This window comes from Melozone crissalis, unplaced genomic scaffold, assembly GCF_028551555.1.
Source record: "Melozone crissalis strain CALT ecotype California unplaced genomic scaffold, PUWL_Pcris_2 ptg000006l_1, whole genome shotgun sequence".
Taxonomy (NCBI): Eukaryota; Metazoa; Chordata; class Aves; order Passeriformes; family Passerellidae; genus Melozone; species Melozone crissalis.
In genome coordinates, this window is record NW_026535784.1 from 32,132,653 (window position 1) to 32,143,322 (window position 10,670).

At 35.6% G+C, this 10,670-nt stretch overlaps 1 protein-coding gene across 4 annotated transcripts in view; it reads left to right on the forward strand.

Moving 5' to 3' along the window:
- NEK1 (NIMA related kinase 1) overlaps positions 1–10,142 on the forward strand; it is a 42,783-nt gene extending 32,641 nt beyond the window's left edge. For 2 of the 4 annotated variants that reach the window (XR_008484387.1, XR_008484388.1), the window contains exons 25-28: positions 191–343; positions 1,010–1,195; positions 1,777–2,182; positions 3,095–3,181. Coding sequence is in view for 2 of the 4 variants with exons in the window: in XM_054295628.1 (XP_054151603.1) it covers positions 191–343; positions 1,010–1,195; positions 1,777–1,897; positions 2,100–2,182; positions 3,095–3,312; positions 3,876–4,030; positions 4,881–5,092; positions 7,127–7,260; positions 7,540–7,672; positions 9,648–9,661 (1,409 nt within the window). In the remaining 2 variants the exon portion in view is untranslated. Of the gene's footprint in view, positions 1–190; positions 344–470; positions 533–1,009; positions 1,196–1,776; positions 2,183–3,094; positions 3,313–3,875; positions 4,031–4,880; positions 5,093–7,126; positions 7,261–7,539; positions 7,673–9,647 lie in introns of those variants that run through there. The other 2 variants (XM_054295628.1, XM_054295627.1) reach the window with 2 other exon arrangements.
- The last annotated feature ends 528 nt before the right edge of the window (positions 10,143–10,670 follow it).

The following is a 10,670-nucleotide window of genomic DNA, read 5'->3' on the forward strand; positions in this document are numbered from 1 at the left end:
GAAGAAAAACTCTAGATAAGCAAAGTCTGTACGCTGTCTGATTTAGGGTGAGGTGACATGAGTTCTGGCTTTGTCACCTTTTTAGTTTTAAGTTTTGTAGATGTTTTTTGTTTGATTATTTATTATACAGAAAATGAATAAAAATTTCTAATTTAGGAAAGTTTTTCTATTTGTGTTTGTGTCCCAACAGGTCAAACTCTGGGAGAAGTAATCAAGTTAGATATTGGTGAACCTCACAGGAAAGTCTGGGGCAAAAGCCCAACTGATTCAGTTCTAAGGATCCTAGGAGAAGCAGAGCTGCAGCTGCAAACTGACATCCTTGAGGAACAAGATGAGATAAATGGTAAGCACAGTGGGTAATTATCTGCACTGCAAGTGTAGTGACAGTTTATCTACTGAGAAAGATTTTGAAGTAATAGAAGCATATTCTTATACTTTCTCTTGCTTTCTACTTCTGGGTGTTGCCTCAGTTCTGAATGTAAGCACAAGCTGATACTGGAGGACACCAAAATATTTCAAACTCACTTGAGTGGTAAGAAATTAACCAGGGTGTGCTGAAAGGAAAGGATCTTCATTTTGCTGAAAAGTCTTAAACTTTGCCTTTTAATAGAAACAATCCTAGTTTTTGAAAGGATGTCATCATCTGAATATTTCATTAGATGCTTCCTGTAACTTTGTTGGCAGCATGTGACTTACATATCAGTTGATTTTATTTTATTTTTTTCTGCCCGGTCCACTCCTGCCCTTAGTCCTTTGTAAGGGCAAAAGGACTTACATTTATTCCCAATATAATCTTGTACTAATGATAACGTAGCATAAGAAATTAGGATTTTAATATTTCTAGCTTTTTTCTTTATATAGTTGTACTAAAAGCATGCAAATTTTTTCTTCTGTTTTCCTTTAAAGAAACAAAAATCCCCAACCTACCATATTAGCCACATTGCAGTTTATTATCCAAATATAGTAAAACATAAATCAGTGTTTACATAATAGAATCATTTTCTGTTAGGTACTGCAGAACTTCTTGAAGGAGATCATCAGTCTTTATCAGAGGAGAAGGAAGAGAAGGCTTTTTCTCCTGTTGGAACTCAGTCTGCAGTACCAGTTGGTGTTACAAAGTCTGTCATAACTGTACCAGAAGAATCTCGAAGAACTGGACCCACCCTGGTGCAGAGCAACGCTATTGTGCTGGATGGTAGCTCATTTCATCAGTAATTCTACTTAAAATCTGTTTATTGAATGCAATAAATGAAGTAACAACCTTGTATACTTTTATATCTTCCCGTAATTAATGTGCAGGTTTTTTATCAACACATTTTAGGTAGGACCAGGTGCTCTCTATGCCTGTGTTGTAATCTGATTCAGTAATGTATTTACTAGATTTCCTGAAACATTTTTGTGTGCTTATAGAAAACTTCAGAGAACAAGTAGAATTCCAAAGTGCTTCAAACTTTTTGTTGTTAATTTGATGGGGTTTTGGTTTATTTTTCCCCATCAATTGTGCTGGAATCTTTTCTGCTATGATATCAGCATCCTTTTGATCTCTAGGGGTATGTTGCTGAGGTTTTTAGAAGACATGGTTCATTGGAGCTTTAAGACACACTTCTGGTATCAGAAAAAAACCAAAACTTTTAGCTCTGGGATTACAAAACTTCTGCTGTTTCTGCAAAATTATTTAAGATGAAGGATTTAAGTGTAATCTTAAAATGTATACTTCCCCATCTTTTTGCTTGATTGGAATTAATTTTTAATGAGGTAAATGACTATTAATTTTAGAGCCTGATGATTTGGAAGCAGAGGTGCTGGAAGAAATGGAAGATAAAATGCACCAGAGTAAGGAGAATAAGGAGTTCCCTAGCACTGTTAATGAAGTGTGGGTAAAAGAGAAAGAAGATGTGTAAGTACTCTCTTCTGACCTCTCTCTCCAGTTCAAACAACGGAGCCTTAACTGAGTTTTATTTGGACATGTTAGTTAAAATTACACTTAGCTAAAGCTTCATTGCTTGCTGCTGTGTTGGTTTTACTGCACTTGATTACTTCAATAGATTAATGACCATTTTTTACATGGCATTTCCCCATGATGTGATGTGTTATAATAGGGCACAACATGACAGAATGAGTGGGGCAGCTTCAGAGAAAGAAGCACTCAACGAGGTGCAACCACAGAAGGAAGCTCCAGCAGGTCAGTGCCAATCTCATGTTCCATGGCTTGGCAGTGTGGGGTGCTTGAGTCACCCCTCCTCGCTTCATTAACCCCAAATGAGCAAGTTTTTATTTGCTTCTTCAGTTCTTACTTCTAAAAAAGAAATTTCTTTTGGATTAGGAAGACAAATTGTGGGTATTATGTTTGTCACTTTGGAGGAAACCATGTTACAAGAAAAGCTACACTGTGTATAGGTCGACAGGACAGTGGCCCATACTGATGAACGTCAACTTTCTGAATGTTACAGCTTTTTCACATGACTATTTAGGATGTTATGAGATCTGATTATTTACTTAATAGAAGTGTTGCTTTGTTTATACACATTTCAAATGAATACTGAGCTGCAGCTCAATGTTTTAAGTGGCTGCTGATGACAATATTTTATCTTTATTGCATAGAAGAGTTGCTTGTTCTTGGAGGTCTGGGAGGTAACTTCAGAAAAAACATTGTCAGTGCTGTAAAGTATCATTGGTGATACTCTTGCATCTAGTTAAGGGTGGCTTAAGCAAACTAGATAGGCTTTTCCCCCCGTTTGGGCAAATTATATTGAGATAGCTTCAAAGAGATCTAGTATAAGGTGATAAGCAATGGTTGAAAATGGATGACACAGTATCAGACATGGACTGAATAATGAGAAAACAGAAGGCCTGAGAACAGAGCAGGCTATAGCTGAGGGTTGTATATTCTCCAAAAGTTAAAATGTGAAAATTCACATTGTAATTGCACTTAATAAAATTATCAAAAATATTTTAATACTTTTAAAGTGCTATCTACTTTTCTCTTTAATTGTATAAGAGAAATTAGGTAAATTCACAGCTGTTACCTTTTCCTTAAGTATCTTGGGCTTTTAATCTGGTTGGATTTGTAACAGACTTTCTTTTACCACATCAGAAACTTGTTCCAGTGACTCTCAGCAAGCTGAACCCTTATTCCAGAGGGTAATACAGCCCACAGCTGTACCAACAGCCTCACCAGTTCTGTCAGCTCAGTCTTCACAGGAAGAGTCTTTTGTACCTCGTTCACGTTCCATATCACCAGCAAGAAATAAAGGCAAAAATTCATTGTTGATTGGACTTTCTACAGGACTTTTTGATGCAAACGACCCAAAGGCAAGTTTAAATAACAAAAAAAGAAATACTTTTTTGTTCTATAGTATTATTCTTACTTTCTTATTGAAGTTGAATGAGGCCAGAAAGATGGCACAACTCTTCAAGCAGGTATTTGTATTTGTCAAGCCATGTCTGCCCTGTAGTTCAACTGCACTGTGCTCATGATATCAGCAAGCCTCATGCAGCAGTGAAAGTCTCTGGTTTCACCATTCAACATTCTATGTTCCAGGTGTTTGTGAAGGAATTCCACTCTTTTTCTGAGACATTACTGAGGGAGTTCATGAAGACATTACTAACTTGCCCATCTGCTTTCTTCCTTTTGTGTAGTCTTTTAGAACAATCACTACTTTGCCATCATAAACAATCACTGAACAGGGCAGCAAAGATATCTTGTCATTTCTGCCAACCAAGCGATTTTTCTCCTGTTGGATCCAATCTACTAGCACAGCTTCTGGCTGTAAAGCAGGAAGCCTGAAGAACAGTGAAATCTCATTTTAAAGTATTTTGTAAACTCAAGCTGTCTTTAATATTGTTACCAACCAAGCTTTCTATTGCTTTTGTAGATGTTGAGAACATGTTCACTCCCAGATCTTTACAAACTATACAGAACTTTAGTTGATGTTCCCAGTGTAGCAGATGTGCAGCATCAACATAATCTTGAAACAGATGATACAGAAGATGAGCAAGCCAAAGAAGGACCCTCTGACTCTGAGGACATGTGAGTGTATCAAGTTTATCAAGTGTTTTAACAGGAATCTTAGTTCAATAATGTTTTTGGTTAGACACTAACTGTTATACACACTATACCAGCATGGAGTTTTTACCCAGATTTTAAATATTTTGTATTGGATCATCATTTACTTTAAGTCTTGTTCCAGAGAATTGAGAAGCTAATGGGGTACACTGCATACAATAGCTATCTGAATTTCCTTCCCAAAATCTATCCAAGGTCTGTCTGGTGTCTGCAACTTGCATTTTACTCAAGCAACTCAAAGTTGATTGCTATTGCTCTTCTAGAACTAAAAATTTCTTGAATATTTCCTTTCTTTCTATGTTCTGGGAATCTTGCTCATTTATCTCCTCCACTGTTTAATTAGAATGTTCTTCAAGTCCCTCAAAATCTGACCCTGGAATTGACTATTCCCCGCAGCTTTGATAGTCTGGTGTATCTAGTCTGCTTAGATCTAGATCTATATTTTGCTCCAGACATATTTTTATCTGAATTGAAAATGTTATATTTGCCAGGGTTCTATAATAGTGCACAAATACAAGGATTTTGAAATTACCTTACTAATAAAGTTGAATTGAGGGCTTACTATCTTTTTATGAGACTGTGGGATATCTGTTTATTCCCTGTGTTTTGCATGATACAAAGGTGTCAGTGCTGTAGTCATATTGGACTGAGGTCACAAATAGCTGAGGGAGGAGGGTGGAGTGTGCCTCTTTTTTTTTTTTCCCTCCAGCTAGACTGGCTTTTCAATTTGCTGCTAACAAAAGAAATGAGCTCTTTCTACAGTGTTTGTCTTGCAAAGTATTAATTATATAAACTTTATATCACATTCCTTTAGTATGTTTGGAGAGACGGACACAGATTTGCAGGAACTCCGGGATTCAATGGAACAGTTGCTTAGGGAGCAGCCTGGTGAGGAACTGAGTGAAGAAGAGGAGTCTACTTTAAAGGCTAATGCCATGGAATGCATAACAAATGGTACTGAGCTGGATGAAGGAGATGAAAATAACCCCAGCAGTGAAAGTGCTCTTAATGAAGAATGGCAGTCAGGTATAATTTCTGTTATACCTGTTTTATAAGTTAGTTATTCATGTTAATAATGTTATTCATGTTAATAATGATTTAGTTTATAACAAAGTAAAGCTCTAATTGATAATTTTTATGCACAAGTTTAAATAAAACAGATTGTATTCAGACTTTCTGAATGTTAAGGTCAACATCTAAGCGACATTCCATGTTGCAAATTAAAACTTTGCTGTTTGTGGGGTAGTGATGGTAAGGGCCTTTTTCTCTAAATTGTCTAAAACTTGGCTTCAAGGAAGATCAAAGACAGAATGCACTGTATGTCTTGAATAATTCATGGCTGTTAGTGTGAAAAAGAAATAGCAATTGACATGACTGGAGTATCTGGGATTCAGCTTAAATTACAGTTAAGTAATTTAACAGGCAATCAGAAGGAACATGAAATTGTTCACCTCGTCCTTAGCCAAAATTAGGTATTAATGCAGTCAGACTAGAAGTGAGACAGATAAATTAATTACCGCTTTTAGCATTTTGCATTAGCTATGCACAACTTCCTGGAGTCTCATTTCTGTATTTTAAATTCTTGTGGAAATGGAAGTATTTTACTCTTGCTGGAAAATGAAGTGCAGCTAGAAATATAGTTATGAAAAGATGCAGAAAATCAGTAATTCATCTAAAACAAAGCTTTTGTGTACTTTTTATTGAAGAAAATTTTCAACAAATTGAACATCTAATAATACATTCCAATAATTATTTTAAGGTAAAATAAACTTTGTTAATGTCTTTAATTTTGTGGCATGCTGATGTTATACACTGATAACATGCAACACTACCTGTGTATGTAATTCTGCTGTTGTTGTAAGTGCTGGAGTTTAATACAAGTGTCCTACCTTCTAGATATTCCATAAGAATTTCAAGTTTCATTGTTGGGGCAGGGAGGAAGGCAGGGCAGCCTTCAAAAGGGTAACAGATAGAACTTGAGACAAAATCTGCCCAAGATCTAGATGCTAAATAGAGGATTAGATATAACCTAATGGGTTTTTAACCCATACAACTTTTTATTTTATTGATACTTTCTTATTGATTTGACTGTTGATACTTGAATGAAGGATGTGATTTTGCCAGGACTATACCTTAGACTAGTCATATATAAGAATTGCAAGTAGTAGAGTTCTAGTACTATCTCATGAAGTCTGTGATCCACCAGGTAATAGTATTTAAAGGTTTGGTATACACTCTGAAATGTATGAAGTTTTTCCATGGGAGACAAGTTCTCTCCAAATTTGAATGCTTATTTAAGAAAGTATTTTTTCCTGCATTTTACAATGGAATTTTACATAAGAATTCTGTTTTGTATTTTTTAAAACATTCTTTTTGTTAGATTTATCTCGTTTTACCATTACAAACCTATTTTCAAGGTTTCTGAAGCCTATAAGCAAAATTATCTTGATTTCTCTCCTGTATGTTATTGCACCACTTGGCCTACTTAATTTGCTACACAAAGGAGATGCACTTATAAAAGAGCAAGGAACTCTGTAGCTAAATTAGTATTGGGATTTTTAGACTTGCTCCATGGAACAAGATGCATCTCAGGGCAGAAAGCAATGGATGGGTAACATACATGTCCTCATTTTTTGCTAGAAGACAGCTGCTTCATTAAGGAACTCCTTTCCCTTGTGTGGGACAGCCACCAACCCTTCATGAGTTTCATCTCAGAAATTTATAGAGTGGTGGTATGGAACTTGACCTACTTTGTTAACTAAAATTCTGCTTTAAGACCATACCATGTTTTCCTTCAGGCTGAATATCCCTATGGCTAATTGTCAGAGTGGGGATTTCATGGGGATAGCTGGATGCTTCCCATTTGGGATTCAGGATCTTTTTTCAAGAAAAAGACTATTTCTATTTTCTTGCACTTTGTCAGAACATCTGCCAACATTATCCAGTGCTCCTGAGCTTGCCTGTTTGGTTGCTTTTAAAGGATATTTGTCTTAGTGATTTAGAAGCAACATGAAGAATGTAGAACTGAGGAGGTTTTACTGTTGTTTTCTTTCTTTCTAGATAATAGTGATGGAGAGATTGCCAGCGAATGTGAAGAATGTGATAGTATCTTCAGCCATTTAGAAGAGTTGAGATATAACCTGGAGCAGGAAATAGGCTTTGATAAATTAATTGAAGTTTATGAGAAAATAAAGGTTTGTGGAATAAGCTCAAGTGGAAATATTTGAAGAAACAAGCACCTAGCAGTGTTTGCTGTGCCAGTTAACTAATTACTTTGTGTAACTAGAGTAAAAGGTTTTTTCTATAGTCTTTTAATCTGTTTTGGCATACTAAACTCTTATCAGAGAAAATGCCTGACCAGTGGATTAAAGAGAAAATCTTCTGGTTTAACCATGAATTGCATTTAATAGATTTGAACTACTTAATTTTATACCCATTTTCATTTTGGCAACATGGTTTGTTCTTTCCACTAGGCTATACTTGAAGATGAAGATGAAAATATTGATGTTTGTTCAACTGTAGTTCAGACTGTTCTTGGAAATGAGCACAAACACCTGTATGCCAAAATACTTCATCTGGTAATGGCAGACGGAGCCTACCAAGAAGGTAATCTCAATGTATCCTGGCAATTATGGCTGGTCTTATGTTCTTCCTTGGTCATACATAATATAGGTTCTAATATGCTTTTAACAGATCATAGTATCACAGACTTCAGAAAATGTCTTTGCTTTGGTATATTGATTGACTAAATTAATTAAAGTTTTCCACAAAGGTTATTTTTATTCCTGCAACAAAATGTGGCAAACTTTGCTGACTACTCTGATTTAACAGAATTTGCACGTGCAGTCAACTGTAACAATAATTGGCCTACAAAAGGTACAATATAATTATTTAATTTCTGTAAAACAGTTTCACAGATGGGGAAAGGAAATCCAGCACACAACTTGCAGAATCAAAACCAATTTTATCTTAAGAATTAATGAACTTTTAGCTAAAACAGTATTATGCTTTCTATAATGTTACTTTTAATAGGTTGCACCATCACTCCTTTTCTGAAAATTTCATGGAGCTCTTTATCCTATAATTAGCTTTTTTCAGAAGAACTTGATGTGTATGAACCATCCATCTCATTTGGTGTCTCAGTAATACATGAAAATAATTCATTGTGCCCTGGAGCCCTGCCCAGCTTAGCAGAGGCTACAAGGCAGATGTATGTTGCTCCATCTTTCAGAGTCATGCTTAGGAAAAACCACACAGACCACCATCAGCAATGGAATGGTTTTGGGGTTTTTTTCATTTCTCTCATGTCAGGAATTTAACTGCAGTTATGTATTTTTAGATTTCTAATGGTGAAAGTCTTCACTGGAGAGGAGAAAAAGAAGAAATCTAAGATTTTAATTAGTTTTCTAGTAATCAGAAGCATCATATATTGGTTTTAGAAGTATATGCAATGATCACTATTTAATGCATTTCAATTTTCAAAAAAATATTCTAATGCATGTTAACCAATAAGTACTTTCTGCATCTTTTAAATTCTTTTACAAGTGTGTTGCATTGGTAGTGCAAGGTCAAGTAGGGGTACAGCTTTTTATGACTTTTTTAATGTGAATGCTTGGGAGGTGTCTTAAAGCTAGTTAGAAAAACATGATTGTTTTTTTTAAATTCTAATCCAAATTACGTTTTCCCAATTTTTTTTTTCTACTGATCTAGAACTGCTAGGTAAGAACAATTGTTTCCATGTTGTTTTCATGCTGTGTTAGACACAACTGTGACAGAGAAATGTCTGAAAAATATTTTTCAGGCACAATTTCTTGATTTAGTGGCAGATTCAGAAAGATGCACTGCAGTAGTCCATTTTTCAAGTGTCCAAAAGACTGGCAATGTAAAATAATAAGAAAATGGTTACTATAGTGTCACCATTTTCTTTTGCTTGCTACTCTGCTTTAAGGATAGTTTAAAACTAGTACTAAGAGACTTAAATGAAAATTTGCTGAAATGTTGGCATATAAATTATAAGCTGTTGTCTGAGTGAATCCTATTAAAAAGAGCTGACTTTCATCTGGCAAAATGCTGATTAACAAGTGGCTATTTTTATTAGATTCAGTTCTAATTCTCTATTTCACAAATCTGTGGTAGGATCCAAAAACGATAAGAAAAAGTAATTCTATACATTTCAGACACTTGAATTAAAAAGTCCTATGCTAATAGGGGTGAATAGAGGACAAGTGACAGAATGATCTTCATGAGCTTCTGTCTCAAAAGTCTTATACTCTTCAAATAAGAAATGTTGGGAGAAAATCTCTGTTCCTCTTTCCTAAGAGGATTGTTCTAACTGAAGCAGGCCACTTGAGGTGCAGTTATCTTAAATTCACTAATCCAAGATGACACAGTTTTCAATATTTGTGTGTAGCGCTTTAAGGCAGCTTTGGTCATGGTCACCTCCTTGGTGACAGACTTCGTGTATTCTTGTGTTATTGCTTACTGAGTTGTGGTTTCTAGATTGTTTTGTAACCCTAGCTTCCCTTGTGTCTGTGTGTGTCTCTGTTTCACACTGTCTCTCCCCCTCTTCTGCTTTGTACAGGTAATGATGAATAAACCTGACTCAGGAAATTCTTAGTGCTTACTACACACCGGTGTCGAAAGTCCGCACAGCTGAACAGCAAATTGTAGTGGAGAATGTGACATTGAGCAGGAGAGGCAAGACTTCAAAAAAGAATGCTGATTGTATGAAAAAGAGAAAAAACATGCCTTTTAAACTGAGATATCTTTAGAGTTCTCTCGTGTGGATTTGTATACATATTCCTTAAATATTAGGTGCCCAAAATTTTAAAAAACCCACACCAACCAACCAACCAGCAACAACAAAAACAATAAACAAAACCCAAAAGCCTCAATGAACCAAACAAAAAACCCCCAAACCTGTAACCTCTCAAATTTCAAAAAAAAACAGAGGAAGAAATACCTGTGTATATTCTGATGCAAAACTCAGACCTATAATTGAAACAGATTTTCTGCCGTATGAACAGATAGCTGGTATGGTTGAACAGTTAGAAGCATTACTGTGTTGTGGAAGTACTTACATACTTCAAATAGCTTTTCCTTACACCTACACAAAGAAATTGCTTTGTTTTTATTGACCCTCATGGTTTTTTAATAATATCTTAATCTAGTGGTCCAGTTCAAGCATTTCACTTTTATTGTATTTTGAAGCTGAAGGCTTCTGTCACATCTGAAATATCTTGATGGTGTTTCTTAATTAGGGCAAACTGGTACATAAGTCATCATTGAAATGTCTGGGGATGGGTTGGGATTGTAAAATCCATTTGGACCTAGAATATTTTCCAAAATTTTTCTTCTTATTTTTCTTCTTCTTCCCCTTTCCCATCCCCTTCCCAAAAAATCCTAGTAGTTTACCTCTCTTAAATTTTGCAATCTGGTTAGTGATGATGTACTACACCGTTGAACTGAAAAGGGGAGGGGGTTTGCAGTTTGGCCTTGAAGTCTGAGTGTTCTAGTCATTGCTCCAGCAGCCACAGGGCAAAATGAAACATTGCAGCTATAAGTGCTGTGTAATATTTCACATCTTCTGGCTCCTGTATTGTAC